This window comes from Podarcis bocagei, assembly GCF_964188305.1.
Source record: "Podarcis bocagei genome assembly, chromosome: 12".
In the NCBI taxonomy this organism is placed as follows: Eukaryota; Metazoa; Chordata; class Lepidosauria; order Squamata; family Lacertidae; genus Podarcis; species Podarcis bocagei.
Genome location: NC_138137.1, coordinates 13597103 through 13623248, shown reverse-complemented (window position 1 = coordinate 13623248; position 26146 = coordinate 13597103). Strand labels below are relative to the sequence as shown.

General features: G+C 44.4%; 1 protein-coding gene and 1 long non-coding RNA gene across 7 annotated transcripts in view; one reads left to right on the top strand and one right to left on the bottom strand.

Annotated features, from left to right (window-relative positions):
- TMEM108 (transmembrane protein 108) overlaps positions 1–25701 on the top strand; it is a 193006-nt gene extending 167305 nt beyond the window's left edge. For 3 of the 4 annotated variants that reach the window (XM_081164750.1, XM_081164753.1, XM_081164752.1), the window contains 3 exons: positions 11553–12650; positions 23228–23382; positions 25350–25701. In XM_081164750.1, coding sequence (XP_081020876.1) covers positions 11553–12650; positions 23228–23382; positions 25350–25472 — 1376 coding nt within the window. In that variant the 3' untranslated portion in view covers positions 25473–25701. Of the gene's footprint in view, positions 1–5078; positions 5450–11552; positions 12651–23227; positions 23383–25349 lie in introns of those variants that run through there. The other variant, XM_081164751.1, reaches the window with a different exon arrangement.
- The window catches only part of LOC308570225, a 33561-nt gene continuing 21929 nt past the window's right edge, over positions 14515–26146 (bottom strand). For 2 of the 3 annotated variants that reach the window (XR_014001000.1, XR_014001001.1), the window contains exons 2-3: positions 17519–17679; positions 14619–16354 (exon numbers count right to left, since the gene is read on the bottom strand). This is a non-coding gene — a long non-coding RNA (uncharacterized lncRNA). Of the gene's footprint in view, positions 16355–17518; positions 17680–26146 lie in introns of all 3 variants that reach the window. The other variant, XR_014000999.1, reaches the window with a different exon arrangement.

The following is a 26146-nucleotide window of genomic DNA, read 5'->3' as shown; positions in this document are numbered from 1 at the left end:
GACAGTTAAACGAATTACAAAAAGAGAATTCATTTCTCACTGGAAACATAAACCACCAGTCAAACAGAATATATTGCCAAATAAATCACAGCTTGGTTGCATATTGAATCAAGAATTTTTAGTTTATCAGCCACATGGAATCAGCAGAGCAGATATTGTGGAGGTACTTCAGATGCTATTTCAGTATTCTCAGCCCTCAACTACCAAATCTAATTAATCAAGTAATGGATCATAAAGGTTCTCTATTAAAATGCCAAGCGCTTTAGCCCTCATTAGCAGAAGCAGTTCCAGTGTTCTCTCTGAGGTTGCTCTATGTAAAAGCACACAATTTACTGCGTCAGCTTAGGCAATCCGTTATTCTAGTTCAGTATCTGTCTTCAGAGGAAGGCAAAAATCTATCTGTTCCTTTACCACTTGTGTTGTCCTCTTTATCAAGTGGGAGAGGAATAACTTATGATACCTGTAGTGATCATCCGACCTTCAGAAGAATGAGATGTGATCGCCCCTGTATTAGTAACACCTGCAGTGACACATACTATTAGGAGGCCAAATTGTCAAGTCCCTTTTCAAATGCTGCTGTAGCATGTTGCCTTTGTGATTTCTCTCCTCTATGAATGCTGCTCCAGTGAATTTCTTCCTTTAGGTGAAAGTCTTCAGGAGATATAAAATCACTGAGGCCCAGGCAATGAGTAGGCTCTTGTAGAAGTTCCGCAATTCTACCCTGGTGTCCATGTGTCCCTTGTGACAAAGGACAGTCCTCTATTTGAGGTGCTCTCCAATCCAAATCTGGTTTAAAGAGAAAGACTCATACGATGGGGCCCAGAATTTGCCCATCTGTGGTTAGCACCTAGACAACAGACTGAGCGGGTGCACACAGGTTTCTTGCGGGCTCACAAGATTGGCTGGGCAGGCTAGAAGGAAAATTAACCAGCAAGCAAACATCCTAATCTGGAGGGGGAAAACTTTATCCTAAAAGATCAAATTTCCTTAGGGAGACATTGGAAGACTGTGTGTGTGTGTGTGTGTGTGTGTGTGTGTGTACACATGCACACATGGGACTCCTCTAGACTGGATATTTTTGCAAGTGTCTTGTCTACACCTTGTCACCAGTCACATATACACCGTACATTGAAAGCACACTTATAAAGCTTTATCAGTCATAGCATCTGCCAAAGTATCCTTGGAACTGTAGTCCCACACCATTCCTAGTTCCCCTAGGAGCTGGGGTAGGGTATGTGGCCTCAAGGATCTTGGAAGACCTCATTCAGGCCCTGGAACTGACGTTTCCCACCCCTGATTCACACATTTCAGATGCATGTAAACAGTCATATTTGGATGTCCGAAATGGTAAAGATAAGGCAACCAAACTCACTTTTACTTTCTCTTTGATTCTTTCCTACCCTTATACTGCCACTACTTTCGACATTCTGAGTCAGCCTTTGTGACATAAAACAAAACCCTTCACCCAATAGGGTCCTGTGCAAGCTGTACTTCATGCTGGGGCACCATTATGCCATTGCCACGATTCCTCCGAAATGCCTTAGAGCATTAACTGTGATGCGCTCAACAGCCAAAGGCCACACTGTCAGGTAAATAGCAACAGCAAATCTAAGTGGTGGTAGAAGAAAAAAACAGCTGCACATCTATTCTATCTCCCTTGGCAACAGCATCCTGACAACCGAAATGCTGCCATGTAATGGCTAAAAAGGAGAATGGGTTTTATAGAGTAGAAAACTAGAAAGGGCAGGTGTTATTTGAACAAAGAAGTGCTAGGGATGATTCACTCAGAGAGGAATGGGGGAGAAGTCCAATTTGGTTCATATTTAAAGGTGAATATACCTAGTGTGCACATTCCAAAAGAATATGTGAACCAAAGCACAAGATTTACACCTCTGAATTTTGCAGTGCAGCTCTTGAGATACGTGTTCAAAACTGGATATATTAGTGAAAATAACGCCAAAAATGTGTATATTGGGAGAAATTCACATTAAAATACTGCTGAATTATCATTAAGATGTTTTTTAAATGCAAACTGATGCGGAAATGTGGAGAACTGAACTTTAGACTGGAAAAATGAGAAACCAGAAATGACATACCCATTTCCCCCCTATTCACGCACAAATGTGCATCACTCGGATGCCCTTTCACCCTGTGCATGTGCATATTTCCATCAAATGTGGATATTTTTGCCTCTGAATAGCCACATTGCAGCTATGACTAGCCTTGCTCAGTTTGGAATATTCTTACAGAATCGTCATAAAACTTGGCATTAATAAAGTACTTGTGTATTCAGAGCACTTCGCACATGTGTCTGTTTTCCTGAACTTGGTGCCCTCCCAGATGTTTTGGACTGCAGTTCCCATCAGCAGCCAGCTTGACCAGTGGCCAGGGATTATAGTTCAAAGCCTCTGGAAGACACCAGGGTGGAGGAGGAGGATCTATGTAATCCTCCTAACAGTGCTATAAGGTAGGCAAGATTCATTATCCACCAAACACAGGAGAGGCCTGAGGCTAAAAGGCAGTGGCTTGTCTGTGGCCAGCCAGTGGATTCCTAGTACAGGGGTGGAGAACTACAGCTCCCATATCCCTAGGACTATACAAGAACTACAGCTCCCACCATTCCAGGTCATTAGCTGTGCAAGTTGGGGCTGGTGGGAGTTGGAGTCCAACAATATTTAGATGGCCAGAGGCCACTATCTGTTCTAGTGGAAGTGAGAGTTGAATTGGAGAATTAAAATCCACACCAACTCTTTCTACACCAGGCTTGCACCTTTACAGGTTGTCCATCATACATGTATATAGAAAATTACACCATAGACAAGGTCGTCAAGACATTGCTTTTCTCCGTTTACTTCACTGTCCTTTTCCCTTAGCCCCATTGCAACCAGATGTCTTAATTTTCTAATGAGGTAAGGGGGAGTAAGGGGGAGGGATGGTTCTTGAGTCATTAAGGCTAACGAGGAATGACTGGGGCACTTGCTCCAGCCAAATAATTGGCCAGAGCTTTCTCAGTAGGAAGTTTCACAACTTCTCTCATTTGACAATGTTTTCTTAGGCTTCCGGGCTTCTCTTGCCTTCACCTCCTTCCCCAGTTTCGAAGGAGGGTATATGCTGCTCTTATTTTAACAAAATGTGCGGGGGCGGAGCTTAATACTCAGCTTCCACAGATATAGGCAGCCTACCTTGGCCCTGATCCATTACGCCATACAAATACATCACAATGTTAAGACCATTGCATTACATCCATTACATTTCTGCCTTAATCCCATTGATCTCTATAGGATTAAACCTGTAATGATTACAGATTTAAAACCACAGAAATCAATGGGATTAAGGCTGTAATCCACTGTGCATTTACCTGTGAATAAGACCTGTTGAATGCAATGCAGTTTACTTCTGAGTAGACATATGAAGGATTACACGAGGTGTCAGCAACCTAAGGCCCATGGGCCGGAAGCAGCCCACGGAGGCTGTATAACCGGCCCCCGAGCCGCCCCCAAACCGAACCGCACACTTGGTGAGTCCCTACGTGCTGCACTAAACTGGCACAGCGTGACACGGGGACTCTCTTCCACGGCTCTGGAAATTGCTTCTACGCATGTCCAGATGCCGGTAATCGCGTCTGCTCGTGTCCGTGGTGCCGGAAATTGCTTCTTTGCAGGCATGATTTTCAGCATCTGGGCATGCGCAGGCGCAATTTCCAGGATTTTGGTCCGACCCACGGAGGATGTCCGTGGGAGTGATCTGGCCCATGCCTGATAAGCCTTGCTGACCCCTGGATTATACTGTATATGCGCCTGACTCGGCCAATCCTATCTATGTCTCCTTGGGAGGTTAGTAGCTAAAGGAATGCAACCTGAAGCTACTTTTGTCGATTTCCCTACACTCCTTGGTCTCTTAATTAGTCTGTACGCAACTGGGTAATTAACAGATTCAACTTCTAATTCCTCAAGTATTGATCTAACAGCATGAAAATTTCAAAACTATACAAAACATGAAATACCTTCAGAGAATCAAAATTGCATATTGAAATATTCTTTCTTGCCCAGTGCACATGATCAGTTCCACTGCCCACAGAAGTTTGAGGGGTTGCCCCAGGAGAAGGCGTTCTCTGTGTCAACCCCCGTGTTACAGAATTCCCTCCCCAGAGATACGTTTGGTACCTTCACTATTGAGTTTCCATTGGAGAAATAGTTTTTTAATACTTGCCCTATTCTTGTGACTATAATTTGCTTTCTACCGTTTTAATATTGTATGTTTAATTTACTCGAACCTATCCTCAGACCACATGGTGGTTAAAAATTGAATTCATCTTCATCTCTTCACACACTAAATATCTGGTTTATTTTTACTGAAGAAATAACACAGAAGGAGAATGAGAGGGGTCACTTATGTTGATCAGATGGTTATATAATTTAAAATACCAAGTTATATATTTAAAAATACCAAGGAGCTCCAGGAATATACATGGCCAGTGATCAAGGATGGGACCTAAAGGCTAACAACATCTAGACAACCACTGGTTCCCCATCCCTGACCTCCACCAGTGTTCTTCAAACCTTGGGTCTCCAGCTGTTGTTGGACTGCAACTCCTGCCATCCTAGTAGCTTATCTAATGGTCAAGGATGACAGGAATTGTAGTCTAACAGCATTGAGAACCCAAGGTGGGAGATAACTGGACTGACTACACCATCACTGAGAATAATACTCTCTAGGATATAGGTTGATTCCACACAATCCTCAAAGCAGAGTGTTGGAACATTCTTCACTATGAAGGAAATACTGTTCAGGATTGGAACCAGAGAGAGAGAGAGCATGTCAGAAGGCAATTCAGATTTCCCTTTTTAAAAAGAACAACAACCCAGATTTCAAATATCTAAAGAGAACAGGTCTAGAAAACAATCTCTCAGTGTGTAAAATCCAGCTGTGTGTATAGCCAAATTACATGTCAGAGTATGAGCAGTATTCCACCTTAAAATAGGAAATTAGTCCAAGCCATCAGGATGTGCCACTGAGAGGCTAATGCTTCCTTCCCAGCAAACCAGAGCAGTCAGGAGATCTTTTGTGTAGCAGCATCTGAGTCTGGCACTGCAAGTGTGTATGTCGGAGTGGAAAAAACCCAAGCTGGAATACAAAGCAGCTCAGCAGGGGAGCAAATAAGGCTCAGTAACTAATAAGCCTTCCTTGCCTTTTGCAAAAGTATTGCACAAAGGAGCAGGCACTAAGCCTCACATTCCTGCAAGACACGCCTGCGTACTGTGTGCCTGTCGTCTTTGCTCCCAAGCCATCCCAGCATTAGCAGCAAAACTCTCCTCCGGCGAAGTAGTGGCTTAGCAGGCACAAGCCACTTCCTTTATTTATTTTTTAATTACTAAAATATGAAGCTTCCTAGCCTACATGATGTGAGTAGGTGAGAATGTCTGCTGACAAGTCCAAATGATATTTTCAGGTGAGTAATTTTATTACCTAGCGCAATCTGATCAGTCTCATCTCACTTTTCCCCTATTTGACCTCCTCCGTTCAGTAATTACAAGGCGATTTAATTCCCCGTGATCGTTTTCTGAAGGGTCAGCTATTCAGTTGTCTGAATGTTTTTCTCAATAGGCGTTTCTGAACCCTCTGTTATTTCCAAAGAATCTTGCTTTCTTTCAGCTTACCGTGAGAATGAATGGGGAGACCGCCTGCCTGCCTCTTCATGTTACATTTTCTGTTTGTAATCTCTATTGTTCCTATTGCTTGACAGTCTGAGAGGGAACTGAATTTCTTTATTTATGAACTGACTCGCCTTAAAGCTTGGCTAAAAATTCACCTTCTTAGCAACAGGGCTGATGGCTCCTCTAATGGGTTTAATTGTTGAAAGAGCTGGACACTCGGTTGCTTTGTCAAGAGAATGCTGTGCTTGAGCTGAATAGTGCTTGTTTCCTATGATAAGCTGTATAGATTTTGGAAATATTTTGATTTCCCATACTTTTGAGCAAGCAAGATTTTGTTCATGCTGTAGGGTGAATGGCTTTCTTTTGTCCTCTGCCCCCCGCCCCAGCTAGCCCCCTCTCAGTTTACCTGTTACTATGAGATGGGCTTTATCAGACTTGATCAGCCCAATCCCTATGTATGTCTACTCAGAAACAAAGTCGTTTATGCCCAGGGTTGCAGCCATTTGAATCAATGGTGATTATTTTGAGTACTAACCCTGTCTGTGTGTTTTTGTACTTGTTATATGGAATTGGCATTGCTTATGTTGTGAACTGCCCTGAGGAGCATAAGATATAAATGAAGATCATGGCTATCGCATTCCCAGATTGACACCTATGAAATATTAACTGGGATGTGCCCATTCTTGGTAGAAGTGCCCTAACCTGGGTCTAGGCAGGGCACTGGGAGGACAAATAACTTTTCTTCTTAGTATGTCATTAGCTGAGAAATACACATTGGTGCTTTGTCAGGGAACTCCTGTCTGAAGGCTGGCCAATCTGGGACCCTCCAGATCTTCTTGTTGGGCTGCAACTCGCATCAGACCCATCCAGTGTGTCCAGAGATCAGGAATGATGGGAACTGTTGTCCAACAAGCTCTGAAGGGCCCCAGGTTGTCCATTAGGTTGTTGAAATAGTCCCAAGTGAAAATCTCCAGAATTACATCAGGGGTATTTATGGGAACCCACTGATTTTGAAAGGTTTTGTTTGCTTAGGAAATTTTCACATATGGTTCATTTCAGACCAAAGGCGCCCCATATCAACATCAGGCGGCAAAGCTGCACCCCATGCACTGTATCACCTCAGAAGCAAACATGTAGATTGGTCCCAAAGCCAAACAATGGGATTGTTTGTTCACAAGGGCTAGAAGGATCTCTTGCAAATGGCACTGAAGGAAGATGTCTAAAATTGCACTCAGTGCACTCCTGGCACAATCCTGTCTATGTCTACCCAGAAGTAAATCCTGTTAGGTTCAGTGGGGCTTACTTCAAGGTGAGACAGCATTTAGGCAAGGTTGGGGAACCTTAGGCCCAGAGGATAAATGGGACTCTCCTCCTGAGTTACACCCTCTCTTCCCAGGCCACACTCAACAGAGCTACTTTACACCCTCCATGAGTGTTTTTGGCTTCGCTGGAATATGTCCTTGAATTTGGATGATGCCTCTTGCCTGCCTGCCTGCCTGCCTGGATGGATGGTGGAGAGCAGGATCTGAGCGCATGCAAAGCCAGTCTACAGTACAAAGACAAAAAAATTATTTGCTCCAGGCAGGTAGCTTTTCTTCCCTAATTGAATGCCACGGGTGAGGTATGTGAGCACAAAAAAGATCTGCTCTTGACTTCCCAGAGCAACAATGCTTTTGAAGCCCCACTGATCAAGGAGGCTGTGTTTATCCTGTCATCGTCATGTCTGAGATCAGAGGATGAGACTGAGGTGGGTGGGGGTTGAAGAGACTCTTGGCTTTGGAATGCAAGGCTGAACTCTTTGTGCGTAAATTCACCGTGGAAAAATGCCTGCACAAGCAGTAAATGTTTCCAATGGGTTTTTGACAATTCGGACTCGGTCCAAAGTCATAGGACTCGTTGGGAAGTGCCCAAGTACTTTGATATACAACTGAAACAAAAGCAGAAAAAAGCCCTCTACTTGACAAGTCAACCTGATGCTATGAACTTTCATAACCTCCCATATAAACTCATGCTGCTGCCTGGCTGGGGAGTGTTAATAAACTTGTGAGGACTTTTTGTTAGTGGCTGCACACAGCCAGCATCAATCTAAATCAACCAGCCTTAAGGAACACTCTAAACATGATCATAGGACTGGCTCTATCATTGGACAAGAGGGTGCCAGCTCTCAGACAGATAATTTTTACCGTCAAGAAATTTAATGTGTTGTGGTAGTATCTTTACTGCAAAGGAGGAGGGACACTTGTGGGTTTTTCCTGCTTCAAGTACCAAAATATAGCCAGCCTTAGGTACTATGTACCTTAATTGGGAGGAGGATGTTATCTACTGCTGTCTTAGGCAACAAAAATATTTTGGGCCAGCCATGGTAGAAATGTTTATTTGCCCCATTCCTGCATAAATTTTGTGTGTGTGTGTGTGTGTGTGTGTGTGTTAAAAATTAAACATAAAAGGGAGATGCAGGTAATTGTCCCCCTTCCCAACTTTACTTTGCAATGGTCCATTATTCAGTTGGAGGGGGTGGGAAAGTTTCTCTCTCCTTCACACACACCTTTGGGTGTTAAAAGCACACCCCTAGGTGCTTCATCCATAAAACTGAGAAGAACCTTGGCTGCCATATTCAGTCTAGCAAGGCCCTAAAATCAGGGCGTAGGTGGGGGCAAGGGGGCTGTGGCCCCGGGCACGCAATTTTGAGGGGGCACAAAGAAGGTGCCCCCACAAAGGTCTGGCTTTTGCAGGGATCCCCATCCCACCCAGGCACGTCCTGGCAGGGCTCATCCCCAGTTCCCCATCCTTCCCTGCCTGCTGCTGAGCGCTGTCTCTGGGCCCTGGAGCCCAGCCTGGCCTTCCCACCGCATCCCTGGCTCCCTGGCTGAATGGCCAGCACTTGCTCACTTGACATGCTCCCCAGACAGTGAGCGGGCTAGGATGAAGGTGGGCAAGGGGCGACTCCCAGCCCTGCCCTCCTCTCCACAGGTTTCACCTGCCAAGGGCCACATTGGCTAGCTAACCCCCCCATAAGTGGCATAGTGTGGCCCCACTTGGCTTTATAGGGGGCGCTCTGGCAGTGTCAGCATCGAGGGCTGGGCTGGCGCAGGGGTTCTGTTCACCCTCCATGCCCTGGTCGTCGGCAAACCACGCTATGCTGCTGCCAAAATACACTTTTTAGCTTATAAGAAGAAATATTTTAAACTAGGGACTCTCAAATCCCATCAACCTCTGCCTGCATGGCCAAGAATCAGGAACGCTGGGTGTTTGACTCCAGCAACATCCAAGTCAGATTGCCCACACCTGTTCTAAGGAAATGAACTTGCGTTGACTCCCCTTCTGTGACAGTGAACTCTTCTTTGATTATGGCTGGTGACACAGGAGATCTGGAATAGCATTGCTGAGGAGCAAGATTTGCTCCAGTACCAAGCAAATGGTGAGGAGCTTTCATGTAGGCCCAGTAGTGGGGGTTGGCAGATGAAGCTTTGGATTCTGGAAGTATGGGCAGAACCATGGAAGACTGGAAAATCCCCCCTCCCCGCCCCTTTGTTCCCCTGAGTTGGAAGAGGTTCATGGCAGAGTGCAGTTCCCAACATTGTTGGCAGACCTTTGGGTTTTTTTGTTGATGCCACAGTATTAAAACAAATGAAGGCTGCACACACACTATACCTTTAAAGTGCATGTGAAGCACATTTCCCCCTCAAAGAATTTTGGGCCCTATAGTTTACCTCTCCCAGAGTTACAATTTCCAGCAACCCTCAACAAATTAGTGCTCAGAACTCTTTGAGGGAAACCATGTGTTTTGAATGTACTTTAAAGGCATTGCGTGTACACAGTTTTAGGGAAATGGTTCGTTGTACTTCTAAGTAAATAAATATCAATGCACTGATGTGGGAAATACAGATGTCCTCCTGGTGCTTCCATTGTCTGGAAGGTGTGATATCTGGAATATAAGAGTAAACAACCCATTGAGATAAGTAATCAACCAGTGCTTCTCAGATTCTGTTCTTAATTTCCCTGTGCTTATTCATACCAGGCCTTCTCTTTCAATAATATACAAGGGATGAATATTCTCTGAAGTACAAGTTTGAAGCTTCTGTGAGATCAGGTTGGACAGCTGCCCCCCCCCCCTTAAGCCCTCATAACTGTGGAGGAGCTGCTGTGTTGTATTAGACCAGTGATCTGAAGAGAAATGTGTCCTAAAATGACCTTGAGACAGAATGCCAAATTGCTCCACAGATGCTGTCTAGAAGCATCCACTGCCCTCAGTGGCAGTCAGATACTTGCTGCAAAGTAGTAGCTTGTTGGGGGGTCACAAAGTAAATGTTTGTCTAAGATTTTGAGGGTACCTGTTCTTCCTCTGAAGTCTCAGAGTTAGCATTAAATGGAGACACAATTTTGGTAGGTGTGGACCTGTGCTACAGAGCTCAGAAAGATTTCTGCTGGAGAAAGTTCAGCGGCTATGCTTTGCTTTCATGCTCAGATGATAACTGATTGCCACACTGTGACGGAATTTTCCCTCTAGCTTGACCGTATGGTTCGTTCTCCTTTTGCTTTCTGCTGTCATGCATGACACATCTCATTTACTTGAGCCATCTGGATGAGCTTTAACTAAAGGTATTCCTTGTCCTACATTTACCTCTGGCTTCTCTTCTCCATATGTTATATGGCATTATCTGGAACCAGGAGTAGGGTGGCTACTTGCACATCACACACACATACACAAGAGGGAAATGCATCACTTTGAAAAAAAGAGGAGAAAGTGGAACACATTTGCATAAAAAGTGCACATGCTAAATGCTAGGCATATATGGAAATTTAAAACAATTACTGTAATTTAAATAGAATTGCAATGCATCTCATTCTGGTTGGGCAGGCAGGAAGACTCAAACCAGGTGGCATGTGTAGCTTACTCAATCTGCTATCCAGGTGTTGGCAAGTGAATCCCAGGTTCCTCTCTTTGTATGGTTCTGTATCTTTAAACTGGACTTGTAAACAGGGGCAGTCCTAGCTGATTTCTACATTCGTTCTACTTCGTTCTACAGACAGTGTTCTGCAAACCATAAATGTATTTTGATATACAACAAGCTGACCTCTTTCTAGGTAGAGCAATGCCAATATAACAGTGGTGCCTTCTAGCCGTTTCAGTTATAAATTGTGTGTGCTCAAACATAGCCCTGCTTCAAAAAAAAGGGGGGGGGGTATTGTGATAAAGTGTAAACTATCTCCGTTCTTTACAACCTGCTAGTGTTGTGCTGTATTGCCTTATGAGTGAAAGGGTGGGTTTGAATTGTCAGGTGCCCAGATCCAACCCGCTGGCCATCCTGGCTCTGGTCAACAGAAATTAGCATTTTGAGATTTGCAAGGTTGTGTGTTTTCTGCACAGTGTGGTGAGTAACTGTTGTGAAGTACTTTGAGTGTTAGACTTGGCCTAAGAAGATCTGGGTTCAAATACCTGCTCACATGAAACTCACCAGGTGGCTTGCCTCCCCACTCTGTGTCTGTCTGTGTCTCTCCACAAAACCTACCTTTTGTGAGGATGAAGCAGGATACCCTCACATGCTCTGTCCTAACCTGTGTAGTTGAAGACTGGGCCATAATTGTTTAAAATAAACGAAACTTACACACACACACACACACACACACACGGAATATGGGTAAGAAAGGGCATTTCTGCACTGCCATTAATACTTTATACATGTAGAATTTTTTTAATCAAAGCTGAAATTCTCTGGGTTTCATATTCTGTACTGGAATATATGTTTGGCAAGCATACAACCTTGTGTACAAATGACCCAGCTGCAATGCAGGGAGTGAGCTTCTGTTGCCGTCACCTCAGTCCCAAACCTGCCATTCTGATTTTATGCCAGTTTGCTATGCTTTGGGTTTTCTTCACTGCAATCTCTCTCCTTGCAGGCGTTCTACTGATTTTGGCACTGACAGAAGAACTCGTGTTTGCAGTTCAGGCACCGTTTCCCAGCTTGGCATCACCTTGGGGCCTCCTGACAGACAATAGCAATATCTCAGCTATGGGGATGACTCCTGGACACAAAGGCCGTCACACCACCAAACTCTTGCCCACAGCATCCCTTGCAAACTTTCATCCCGCTAGCTCAGTGGAGATTTACACTCCTTCTGTTGGCCAGAAGGAATCAACCAGCAGCCATCCCATTGGCAACAAAGAACCATATCACTTGAACAACCAGAGTGCTTTGTTTTCCAGAAAGACTCTCCCCCAAGTGAATGTCTCTCAGGTTGTCAATGGCAATTCCACAGAATTTACAGAGCCTTATCGAAAGATGGGACAGCACTCTCCCCCGACCGTGAGGAACTGGTCTCCAGATCATCCCTTTCAGTCTCAGTCCACAGCCCACAGTCGTAGTAATGGCACCGTGCTGGTAACCACAACAGACTCACTTGCATCTTTCCACAGTGATACCTTGGGAGGCCTTAACACGACAGGGAAGGGGAGCTCATCTGAACTGGCTACGCAGGAAACAAGCCTCACCACCCCAGTAAATGCCCCATCAGCTGCTCCTGAAATGGTGACAGTGCCTTTTAAACCCCAGCGGTATGGCATATGGGATATTCTGGGCAAAAATGACTCTTGGGTACCCTCGAGCCAAACTACAAACCAGGGACCTTTTTTTGCCAGCCCTGGGACTGCAACAGCAGCAGCATTTGGTCACTCTGGTCAAACGGGCATTGATGCTGATGTTTCTTCCTCGCATACAACAAGGAACCCAAATGAAACATCTACCGCACTGAATCCCTCTGGGCGTGCCAACTTGCCAAGCGCAGAGCCCTCCACGTGGATGCCGAGTTCCACTTCAACAGCAACAGGAAACTTCCTAAACAGATTGGTACCCGCTGGGACCCGGAAGCCTGGTATGCCAGGGAACATTTCTCACGCCTCAGAGGGAAACAAGCCCCAGCACAGGGCAGCCATTTGCCTCAGCAAAGTGGATATAGCATGGATCATTTTGGCCATCAGTGTGCCCATATCCTCATGCTGTAAGTTGACTTTTTTTGTCATACATTCTGTGGTAGATGTTTGTGATACTCCATCCTTGTGTTATGTATATCTAATGTAACGGAAGAGCCTTGAATGTTCAGGTGCTTGAAAACTGGATGCTAGGAATTGGATAGTAGCTTTTTCCCCAAAAGCAAGGCATTTCTACATAATTGGGTTTGCTGGTAAACCGTGCCTTATACAGCTGACTGGTACTCTTAGGAGAAGAATAGTGTCTGTGTATTTTGCCTCCTATCTCAGGTTCAACAAATGCTAGAAAGGTACTCTTTTAGAATGAAAACTGGTGATCTGGGACTTACGAGTCCAGCGCTCCCAATGAACTATATCACATATAGCATTAAGAAGGGAAAGAGCACTGGCTGGATTACTTTTCCCAGTTGGTCATGCAAACACTGTTGGGTCTAATTAATTTTTCTCTTCTACTTGATGAATATTACTTCATGGGAGTTAATTATAGCTAGTACTAGTCCATCAGGGGAGATTAAGGGATTTGGTTGTGGAGATACTTGAAGCACTGCAATTTCAGTTCTCCCACACCAAGGTGAATAGCAGGCTGTGGAATTCCCTATAAATGGCTGCTGGGATTTCAGTATCAATTGTCAACTCCTCCCAAGTCGTGACATCATGGAGTGTGATCAGGGCTGGGGTGACTGAAAAAGATGGAACATGTAGTGATGTCTGGCCTTGCAGATACAATTAGTTTGTACGACTACCTTCAGCAAGACTGAGAGGTTGCCAGGATGGACAGAAACAGTGATCTACCTCTTCTGCGGCATAGCTTCATAGCAGGGATGGAAACATAGATAAGTGGCAGAGCACAGTAAGCTCTACCTGTTTGTCTCATTCTGTGTGGCTGATGAGGCAGCCACATCCTGCTCACTTTATGTGAGAGGAATTGCTAGTGGCAGAAAACTCTTAAGAGGTGGTAGTAGTCTAGACAAATATGTGCCATGCTTAGTTCACTTTTGGATCAAGAGGCAACCATGTCAGATCACAAAACAGTCTCAATATAATGCCAATAGCTGAATGGTCCAGAAGTATTAACTCAAAAATTTAAAAGTCCACAATTCTCTTTGCACAAGCCTAAGCTGCTCTTTGGCTTCTGGCCCATTTATAGTCCTTGAAGGATTTGGGTAGCGGTTCAAATGCTTCCCAACCTCTCTTGTCCAGATAACAATGGGACAAAAGAATACGCCATGGAAAGCAATGTTTTTTGTGTCAGTTCAACTTTTTTAAAAGCTCTTTTCTGTCTCCATCCTGTAAATGGCTTTTTGGGCCAGATGTTGCGGTATTAACATATTTCTCAAGTCAGCAGCTGGACTGTTCTATTTGACTTTGTTTCCCTGAACAGTTCGTTATCTCACGAGCTACACCCTTCCTGTCCAATTGTAATTCAGGGGATGGAACGCTTCGCAAGGCAGGTGCCATGCACGGAGCCGCATCAGGATAATAAGATAATGACAATAATCATAGTATAATCTTTCCTTGGCTCTGCTAACTCTGCAGGCTGCTTCCCCATCATCTCCCAAGTTGAAAGGCATGCATTACATACCAGATGTGGTACAAATGCCCACCCCGACAAGTCACTTTTCTTGTCATGGTAATGTGAAATAAATTACTTGCACCCCCTGATGGACAGACCAATTGCAGCTCCCTTGTACATGATCCCAAGGCAGAATGCTTTGGTTTTCCTGAAAATATGTTCTTGCCAAAAGAGTGCAATTTCATATTCAGCATCGCAGCACAGCTGCAACTGTAGGCTCCAAGGCAGATCACCTGACAAATGGGTCATGTAACTAGGGAGGTTGCTGCCACCTTCAGGACACAAGGCAAATAGAGTCAACCTTTTGTCTGACCAATTTGCAGGTTTATTGTTGCGCACATTTTTTATTTTTAAAGTCAGCGGGGTTGCTACCAGTCAGCACGTTAATGGCACAGGAAGCAAAACATGACACAGTAAACTTCAGTTTATTTGACTGGCAGGCAGTACATCAAATACAGTACAGGATTATTGTGACAACCACAATGAAAAGTAGACATATAGGTGCACAAATGGTACACAGCTGTGCAACTGTGCAGTTAAGGAATTCTTAGACCCTGAACTTAATTATTGGAAGAGGGGCATTTAGATATCAATGTGTTAGCACTTTATGTACTTCAAACTGATAAGACAGCCTTGCTGTATCTGGGGACTTTCTTGCGCATTCTGCTGTGCAGGGCCCTCGACTGATTCATTGTTACATCCTCATGTTTATATCCCACCTGTCTTCCAAGGGGTGTCTTCCTCTTTCCATTTTTCCTTGACTATAACCCTATGGGGTAACAGTGTGCCTAAGACAATCCAGTGCAAGCGTGCCACCTTGCACAGCATCACGGCATGTGGTCACGCCTAGGGTGGGCTGACATCACTCGTGCACGCCCCACGGCTTGCACGTGACACAAGAATGCCCCACAACATGTGCACATGGCCACCAGGGAATTATGAGAGGGCCCAACCGCCCCCTTGGAAATTTGGTTCCCCCTCCTGGCCCCCGCTAGTTGGTGCGCCTGATTCACAGCTAAGCAAAGGTTTGAACTCAGGTCTCTCAGGTCCAGCACTCTCAGCACTATACCCCACTGACATGTCTCAAATTCCTGCCCTGGTGATGCCAGTGGTTGTGATTCAAATGGAGTCCCTCATTGTTTTGATATTTTAAGACTGCAAGATAAAATTTCCTAGGAAACATGCCTGGCCAGATATGGAAAGTCAACATTTTACTGACTGGTAGCCTTAGAATTTCCATAGTTTGGTTGGGTTTAGCATTTTGCTAGTTATCCAACTGGGTCTGGCTCCTACAATAGTTTATCCAGGTGCCCCTGTTCATGTTCTGCTTCTTGTCCTGGTGCTTTTTTAAAAGCTCACACAATTGAGAATAATGCCACGTAGCCATTCTCTAATCAAATTAAAGGGTTGTGGCAGCCATATTTCCACTTGAAAAGAAATGTGGCTAATCTTGCCATCACAAGGAAGTGGTGGGAAGTGTGGGATTAATTGAACAGTGAAATTCTGTATCAGTGTCCTTTTTCCTGTGCAATTCTAGGCAAAAGGGAATAAAGCATATAGAAATCAGGAAGGTGGAATTTTTTTGCACAGTGTTCAGCATAAGTCCCCATATCCATAAATGTAACCAAAGAATGGAGTTTCAGAAGAAGCATTTTCCAGGGTTAAAACAGCACAGGGGGAGGTACAACCATCCACAGGAATTCTCTCTTTTCAGAGCAAAATCTACAGAGTCCCAGCCAAATCATGAGAGCAGCCAAATTGTGAGAGACCACATCACGCAAAGCACATGTTCAGCTCATTATTGTACGCTCAGGCCAGTTGGTTTGGCCAGCCAGGGAATGAAGTAGTAGTTCCCAAAATCTGTGTGGTTTTGACCAATGCATTAGGAAGTACAGAGAAACCCTGGAAAACGTGTCTTCTATTTAACTAGTACTTACTGTACATGCTCAGCAGAGAAGTGCTAAGTGGCATTCAGTTCTTAACCATAAAAATGCATTTTCATCCTGTCACAATTCCAGTGGGTTTTATGTCCTCCTTGCTGCCTTGAGTCATTTGGGGAAGAGGGAGTATTTGTAACATGAAGTAGCAAAATGTTCAGCACAATCACTTTGAAAAACTTCTCCAACCTCTTGGAATCCAGACCTTTTAAGGAAAAAAGAAAAGAAATCTATTGCTGCAATTAAAGGCTGATGTGATGAAAAAGAGGAGGATGGGAAAGCTGTGACTTCAATTCATGACTGAATTAATTTAGCCATTACTGTTCATGTGAAATGGAGGCCAGCTTGGAGCGTGGAAGTATCAGTAGAATACCAAAGATGCATGTGGCGTGTTCCCTTGGATCCTGTTCTAGCTCATACAGTGGTACCTCTGGTTATGAACTTAATCCGTTCCGGAGGTTCGTTTGTAACCCGAAACCGCTTGTAACATGAGGCGTGCTTTCGGTAATGGAGCCTCCCGCTGCTGCCGGCATGCAACTTCCACTCGCATCCCAGGACAAAGGTCACAACGGGAGCATCTACTTCCGGATTAGCAGAGCTCGTAACCCGCAGCGTTCGCAAGGGGGACGGTACGTAACACGAGGTTCCACTGTATTTCACATCCTCGGAACACTTGAGCGCTCCTCCTGCTTTTATTAACTCAGTATATCAGCAATTGGTTAAGTTATGATTGGGTTTTGGATTCCTCACCACCACCAGTGAAATTCAGGAAAAGCGCCTGGCTCTTCTTAGCATTTGAAGGATAAGCCTTGCCACTGAGATAGGCTGCAGGTGAAGATCACCATTACAGTACAGCTTTAGTATGGTGTCTTTGCATGGATTGCCTTCTACGCAACCCTGTGCTTTCCCTATCCAACTCACTTTGCAAGCCTATTTTTTCGGAGATAGATCCATTCTGCTCAATGGGGCTTACTCCCTAGTAAGTTTGTTTAGGATTATAACTTAGACATATGGTCCTGTTTACGTCCCCCCATCCCCCCCCCAAGCAAGACATGTTTAATCTTATTTGACGCTCACACTCACTTAGCGTGCATTTGCACTTTGGCTCACAGGTCAGCAGTGCTCCTTTTAAGTGGGGAATGCAGTTTAGATGTGCTTTGACACTGTAATGAAAGTCAGGCTGCCTCAAATTGAAGTGTATTGCCGCAGAACCTGGAAGCAGCTTTTACACTTATCTAATTCTCCACACCACATTAGCGCTTCCTATAGGAGAGGTCTGCAGCAGCTGCTTTCATATCAGCCAGCATGATCCATGTCAATGGAGGAAATGTAAGTCATTTGACATTCTGCAGATTGCTGTCCAACTTACCTGGCTGTCCTAGAAACGCTGATGTAGGAAGACCCAGAGCCATCAAGCTAAGTGGATTCAGCTCTTCAGGAGTGAGCCAATTCCTGGTCACTCAGGTGTCTCTCCAGTGATTTCTTGGGGACCACCAAGCAGAAGTCTTTCTCAGCCCTGCCACTTTAAATCTGTAATTGGAGAAGCCCAGAATTACATTCTTAGCCATGGTTCAAAGCATGTGGTCTGACACTGAGCTGTGGTCTCTCCTTTGAAAAACTGGAACCTTATATTGGGAATTTCCATTGGTTTGAAACATCCAAGCCTGTAGTATTATGCAGCTCTGTACCATTTACATTAAAATCACTTTCCATTTGGAAACCCTGCGTGGTAAATTACTGGTCATCTAACCCCAACTAACCAATATGCACTCCACACATGCAACTTTCATACTTTTAAGTTTGGGGTTCATGTTTACTGCCATTCCACTTGAGAATAAAAAACAAAGCAATCACTGTGGCTTAGATGCAACAAATCTGGCTTTCCAGCCCACCAGAGGCAAACCTGATGCTTTTCTGGCAACATAATTTGACGAACATCAAACCTAACATTTCCCAAAGGCTTACGCAGATTTAGCTGCAAAACCTCCACCCACTGTAACACAAGCCCTGTAATTAAGTATCTAAGCCATTCAGAATGGTCTGTCTAGGTGAAAGTACTTTCAGATGCCCTTCCCCCCTCCAAACCCTCCACCTCTGCCTAATATAGGGATTCTTTGAGGGCAGAAGAAGGCACACAAATCATCTATACTAATAGTGATCTGAATTCTCAGAGTACTGTTGTTTATGAACCCAAAACTGCACCATCTACAAAAGACAAGCTATGGCTGTGCACTATTGGCACACAGAAGAGTTTGAAGGGACATGTGGGTCATTTAATCCAATCCCGTGCAATGCACGGTAAGTGACTTGAGCAGATGGGTGTGACTTAGCACAGTGGTTTATGAAGATGGGGACCTCGGGCCAGTCATTCTCTCAGTATAACCTGCCCCACATGATTGCTAGAATAACATGGGGAAGGGGAGACCCATGTAAGCTGCCTTGATCTCCTTGAAGCAAAGACAAGATGTAGTTAAAAGGGCATTTCCTAAGAACCCCAGGCTGTCATTCCAAATATTGTTGATCCTGACTCAACAGCAACCGCATAAATAAGCCCTGAAAGAAGATCAATTCTAGGGGATGAATTCTTCTCTAAGTGGGCACTTACGTACCAAGTGCTTTTCATTGCCACCGTGGGACTTCTTGCCTACACATCTGTTTGTTTGCTTGGGGACTAAGATTTGTACAGTAGGAATTAAATGAATGGCACCGGATAAATGGAAGCAAAGAGCCCGTCTTAAGCATTGTGGTAGGCGTATAATAGCCTGCAATTTTGAATGTGACAGGAGTAATAACTATATTTCTATTAATTCAACAAAGAGATTTGTAGCAGACACACACCTTTTCCTTTGAATAAAGCAGGAACTAAATCAACTGTTCTGATTAACAGCCTCCCCCCCCCCCCCAGTGCTCCCTGTTACTTTAAACAGAACTCTGACCCCCTATGCACTGGTAAAACATCCATAATTTATATTGTGAGGTGGGAAACGTTCGTTTGAATCCCTGATGAGCAGTGGGGTATAGTGGTTATTAGTCCCAGACTAAGACCTGGGAGCCCCGAATTCAAATCCCAACTCAGCTACAAAGTTCATGAGGTGGCCTTTGGCCAATTGTCACTTCTCAGCCTAGACTACCTCAGAGGGTTGTTTGTGAGGATAAAATGGGTAGCTCCTTGTGAGAAAGGTGGGCTAAAAATGCTATGCATAGATACAAAGAAACCTCCTAGCATATGTAGTCCAGCATCCTGTTCTCACAGTGGCCAGCTAAATGCCTATGGGAAGGTCACAAGCGGAACCTAGTGTGCAACAAGACTTATTTGCAGTGGCTTTAGTTGTCAAACTATTCAAAGGGTCTTTGGCTTACCAGCATTTGCTTCCCCCCACCTCACCAGCCAATATTTTTATAATAATAATAATAATAATAATAATAATAATAATAATAATAATAATAATAATAATATTTTATTTATATCCTGCCGAACCCGGGCTCAGAGAGGCTAACAACAGTAAAATGATACAACATTCTAAAATCATTTCATTATAAAATCATTTCATTATAAAATTTACAAATCTAAGATAAAAAGTATGGCTCTTAGGTAGTTCTTGAATTGTTTTCCTTGGACTAAGAAGCTCTAGAGAGAAAGGAATGTGCCTTTTTCACAGGGTCTGTTTAGTCTGCCCATGTAACTAACAGCTTAGCTGTTGGATATTGCATCAAGAATAGATGTGTTTTATATTCTGTGGACCCGTCCCTAAAGCTGTTTTTTTTACCACATCTTTTCTTTGAAAGAGCAAGTATGTGGTATAATGGTTAGAGCATTGGGCTAAGCCGAGCGGGGGTGGGGGTGGGGGCGGTACTTGGGTTCAACTTTACCTTCAGCCTTGAAGCTCAATGAGAAATTTTGGGCCAGTCACTGTCTCTGAGCCTAACCTACTTCACTGGGCTGTTGGGAAGGTAAAAGGAGGTGGGAAAATCATGAATGCTACTTTGAGCTTCTTGAAGGACAGACAGAATATAAATGTAAATAAAAAGCTTTCATAATCACTATTTTAGATAATTGGTGTACAGAACAATGCAGAGTTATGGTTCAAAAGTTTCCCCGGAGTAAGCACTTCTGTTTGAAGGCTCTCCTCCCAGAAATCAACCCATTATTTCCCAGGCTAATAGAGACCCTGCAATTTGGTTGCATAAGTGGGAAACTAGAGTAACATAGGGGTCACCAACTTGGCACCTGTGGGTGCTCATGCGCCCAGAGGCCATCACTGGCACCCACAGGGTCCAACTGAAATCAGGCTTGTAAGAAGCATTCTCTTGCAGCCATTAGACATAGGGTCACATTCACACCATACATTTAAAGCACATGGCTTTAACCGCAAAGAACCCTGGGGGCTGTAGTTTAAGGGCAAAAGGAATTGTAGCTCTTCGAGGGATAAACTGTAGCTCCCAGGATTCTTTGCAGGGAAACCCTGTGCTTTAAAGGTAAAGAGACCCCTGACCATTAGGTCCAGTCGTGGACGACTCTGGGATTGCAGCGCTCATCTCGCTTTATTGACAGAGGGAGCCGGCGTACAGCTTCTGGGTCATGTGGCCAGCATGATTAAGCTGCTTCTGGCGAACCAGAGCAGCGCACGGAAACGCCGTTTACCTTCCCGCCAGAGCAGTACCTATTTATCTACTTGCACTTTGACGTGCTTTCGAACTGCTGGGTTGGCAGGAACAGGGACCGAGCAATAGGAGCTCACCCCATCACGGGGAATTGAACTGCCAGCCTTCTGATTGGCAAGTCCTAGACTCTGTGGTTTAACCCACAGTGCCACCCACGTCCCAACCCTGTGCTTTACATGGGCATTAATTTGACTTTCAATGTATGGTGTGGGTGCGACATGGTGCCCACGACAGCTTCTCCTATTTGCATGTGCCTAGAGGCCCACTGATTGTTATAACCAGTAACAAAAGAGAAGGTCACAGCGGTGTTTAAACTTCACTAGATGCAGAAATGTCTTGCCAGTATCGCCCAACAGGAAACAAGCCTCGAGACTTTTAGCAGCAATAGCTGCTTCCTGTGCCCGTGCTAGTATGCTAGCGTTGGTTTATTTATCAAATTTCTGCCCAGCACTTCTTCCCAAAGGAGCCCTAGGCAGCAAACATTATCTATAATAAACAATACAATGAAAAATAAAATAAAAACCTATTTGAAACATTTAAAAGCTGTCAACGCAACATCTAAAAATAGTGAAGCACAATCAAACATGCAACCGGTTGTGTGTCTGACTTGGCCTGCCGAAACAGCAACATTATCACCAGGCGTTTCAAAGAATCCAATGATGGCACTTGCCTAGGGAGTTCCAAAGCACAGGTGCTGCCACACTGAAGGCATGACACCTGATGAACATCACAGGAAGACAGTAGGCAGGGCAGAGATTTAATATTGTGCAGCTAACATGCAGTTCCTACCCATATGATTTCCCACAGCTACGCAATGCAAAAGATGACTAGCCTAGCGAAGTGATTATGACTGGCTTAGATGAAATTGCCCAGATTTTGAAGCTTTTTCAGTGGTAATAAGAAGATAAGACATCTCTTGATCCAAATCAAAACAGATACGATTATGCCTGCACTCTCTCTCAGTATTTTGTGTTAAGGATGGAGCCTGCTGTGAGACCTGATTATAGTGGCCCTGCTGGTAATATTAACTCAAGGCTTAGCCTTGGCTCTGTGCTGTGTTATCCAGAGAATCGTAGATGCTTATGAAATTAGAATGGAACACGTGACCTCTGATACTACTAAGACTGAGAGTGGTATTTGGGCCAAGCATTACACAGCAGGTACATGAAGCAGCCCAACAGATTTCTAATGAAAAGCAGCTATGGAAAGGAATGGGGAGGAGGGAGGAGAGGCAGCTTAACCCCATTCCCCACTTGCATCCCGCCTTGCCAGCTGCTTTTCCACCAGTGGGTGGGGAGAGTTATGTATTTTCTTCCCACAGCTGGAAAAACAGCTGCACTGAATTTCAAACAGAAAAATGGCTGGAGGAGAAAGGCTTTAAGTAATCTTTTCCCTCCTTCCACCATTAAAGTTATAATATAAATTCTACATATTACACTAGTGTTTCTCAAACTTGGGTCCCCAGCTATTGTTGGACTAAAACACCCATCATCCCTAGCTAACATGACCAGTGATCAGGGATGATGGGAGCTGTAGTCCAACAACAGCTGGGGACCCAAGTTTGAAAAACACCATTACTCTGTTTTTGAGTGTATTTCCTGGAAACAAGCTGGAACAAGAGCAGTACACACTGGTCCCTTTGGACTACAGAAACAGTGTCGAGCATTGTCAGCAGTTTGCTTCATTACAAACAACACACCTTGGATAAATACTCCACTGTATGTTTCCAAAGCCACTGATTCAAAAGGCAGGAAGGGAACAAGCAATTGTGTGTTTTGGTCTGGCCCATCCAGTCCAGCATCCTCTTCTCCCAGTGGCCAACCAGATGCCTATGGGAAGCCCCAAAGGAGGACCTGAGCACAACAGCAGTCTTCTCACCTGTGTACTCCGTAACTGGCATTCAGAAGCATACTGCCTCCAACAGGGGAGGTAGAATATAGCCTTGTCTTCCATGAATCTGCCTCTTCTAAAGCCATCCAAGTTGGTGTCTAACTACCTGTTCTGGGATGGAATTCCACTAAGTGCTGCATGAAGAAGCACTTCATTTTTTTCTGTCCTGAATCAGAGAACTGTGCTTTTGTCCTTCCTGTGAGCTTCCCAAAGGCATCTAGTTGGGTCACTGTGAGAAGCAGGGTGTGGTGGCCTAGATTGCTCTGACTTCTTATATTCTTACATCTCTTTGATTCAGAACGTGAAAACATTAGGTGGTCTTGCATGGTGTTCTTAATTCATCAAATGTTGCATCTTCCAGTGGTACATGAACCACAATGTGAACTTTTCATAGATCTGTGCATGCAACCCACAAACAGTGGGGGGGGGGGTAATCTATTACAATATACAGTCTATTACGCAAGCCACCGCCAACTAATTTCCCATTGTTGCACAAGCACACTCTCAAACATGTTTGTGTTAACAGCTGTCCTGCTCACCATCTGCTGCATGCGGAGAAAGAAGAAGACATCAAACCCAGAAACCAACCTGAGCTATTGGAACAATGCTATCACTATGGACTACTTCAACAGGCATGCTGTAGAATTACCCAGAGAGATACAGTCCCTTGAAACCTCAGAGGTAAGATCTGAACTCTGTTGGCAGTGAACCTCCCAGGTAGTTCATATCAACAAGCGGATTTTAGCCACTCTGCTTGGCTCTCACACATAGCGTTGTGAACTCACAGGGCCCTAATGATAGAAGAGGTAACTGGGAGAACTTTCCCTTTTAAGTGGTTCTGAAAGGCACATGGACCCCCTCAGATGCTACTCTTTGCAAACATGCCTTCTTGGCTTCCATGCACATAGTGTCTGGCTTCCCATTTCTGTTGATGCCCCTCCTGTTACCAGCATATAGACTCCTCCTGGACCAAGACAGGGTGGCCTTGTGTCCTACTTTACAGAGGAGAGTACTCGACTCAAAGAGCTGAGTCCAAATCCTTTTAAGAGTAAAGAACAAATGGAGACCAGGGGCCTTGAAGTGACCCATCTGTAGCACTGGACAACAGACTGAGCTGGTACACCTGGTCACATCTTTCTCACTATATTGAGAGGGATTGTGTTTCTGTTCAAATGGTAGTAATTGCTTCTAAATTTGCATCTCATCCAGTCATTCATTCATTCAATTTGTACACCACTTTTCAACAAGAAAAATATATATGCTAAAAGCGGCATGCTACAAAGAAACAGGTGTGCATCTCAAGCAAATGCCACAAAAAATTACATAATGACACAGCAAAACAATGGCAAATAGCATACCAAAAAAAACACATTTCAATTCTACCCATATAACAGTATTACTTAAACAACACCCAGCATCCAATAGCAAAAACAAGGGAGCGTCACAGTTTCCCCTTGGTCCTAGAAACACGCCTCCCGTGAGGTTGCCAGAGTCCCTCTCCTGCAGCAGCTTCTTACAAGGCTTCCAAGGGCAAAGGGTGGGGTAGCTGGAAACCCCCCTCCCATTATGTTGCTCCTATATATATAGTAGCATGTGCAAATAAATGTCCTCTTTGGCCCTCTTTTTGGGCGCATAAATGGCTACTCTCACACCAAGGGGCGTTTTGCCCCAGCCCCACTGACTTCTCTGTCCCAATTCTGTTAGCCATCTCAATTTACCCAGTTTCATTCTTATCTTCTCCACACCGTCCAAACCACCTTCTCTCTCAGATTTTCCCTACAGCCCCATCTCTCTTTATACAGGGATGGAGAACCTGTGGTCCTCAAGTTGTTAGAGCACCACAGGTTCCCAATCTTTGCTCTATGTATCTATCCCCTCCCCCCTCTTTTCTTTTGGTTTCCAGTTTCTCCACACTTCCCTCAGGTTCTGTTTCTCAGTTGATAACCTGCTCGGTCTTTTTTTGTTTGTTTCAGCCACTATCCTGCCATTAAGCTTTCCTGCCTCCTTTCCATCAGGCTTCCCTACCCAGCCCCTGCTATCCCAATCTCTATGTGAGGGTTTCCACACTTGCTTCCCAGAAGCTGGGCTATTTATGAACAATTTGCTGTTGAGAGATTTTTCAGCTGCTAGAATGTTCACAAAAAGGATGTGACATGAAAATAAGCAGTCACAGCTGATTCCATCACCTAGCATGGATGATCCACCTAACCAATTATACAATTCCACATTTTTCAAATGAACAAAGCTGGAATGGGGAACCTGTAGCACACCAGATCTTTTTTGGACTACAACTCCCATCATCCCTGACCTTTGGCCAAGTTGCATGGGGCTAATATGAGCTGGAGAACTGCAACATCTGGAAAGTCACAGGCCTCCAATTCTTAGCATAAAGGAACCACCTTTCTCTAAGGGGACACTGACGTTTCTGTCTCACCCTACTGCTTTTAGCTCAGACCAGTGAATCATGCGTATTACATTTTTTAAAGCTTTGCTTTGGCCATATTGAACCATTGGTTGAGTGGATACTGGATATTCTTCAAGACTTTGTCCTGCCAGTGCAAATTCTACCATGTTGACTGTCCCTTATTGTGTTTCTGAAGCTTAATATTTTCTTCCCTTTCTCTCCCCCAACCCCTTTTTCCCTGTAGGACCACCTGTCTGAGCCGCGCTCCCCAGCTAATGGTGATTACAGGGACACCGGCATGGTCCTTGTTAACCCTTTCTGTCAAGAAACGCTATTTGCAGGACATGAGCAAGTGTCTGAAATATGACTTGTACTTGCAGTCCAATCTCCATTGTCTCCAAAATCTATATATAAATCTATATATATATAAATATATATATTATAAATATAACCTTTGTGTAACCTTGAATTATGAGCAACCTTTTGAGCTTCCCCCCACCCCACAAGAATTATCAACCTCTTTTTTATAAGTGTGATTAAAAACTTTACAGACCAAACTCCAGCTTTATAAAATAAAAGTGATTTCTAAGCAAAAACGCCTGCTGAACCAGTTCCTTTTGTCGCCTTTGCTAGATGCTTTTAATTTGTACTCCACTTGCATGTAACCAAGCGAGGGGTTTTTTTATCACATCATTCTCTGTTCCCTTCTCTCCTCCCTTTCACAAGATTGAGCAAGCGCAGGAGCCTTTGCTGATATACTAGGCTGTAGCCTAGCATTCTTTTGGGTTGAGCCATGGAACAAAAAAGACAGCTATCCCTCTTCCACAAAAACATTGTGCTGTGACTAAACTGCGTGCTGACAGAGCATTCTCTGAGCATTAAGGGATTGGCTGACAAGCCAGGCAAGACTCCACGCTCTGCCATATAGGCAAATAGGCAGCCAGGCTCAGAGAATATTTGTGGCATTCCACTTGGTGAGCCTCTAACAGCGTGGCTCGTGAGAATTGTTATGCCAGCCTTCCCAACAGCTTCCAAAACCCA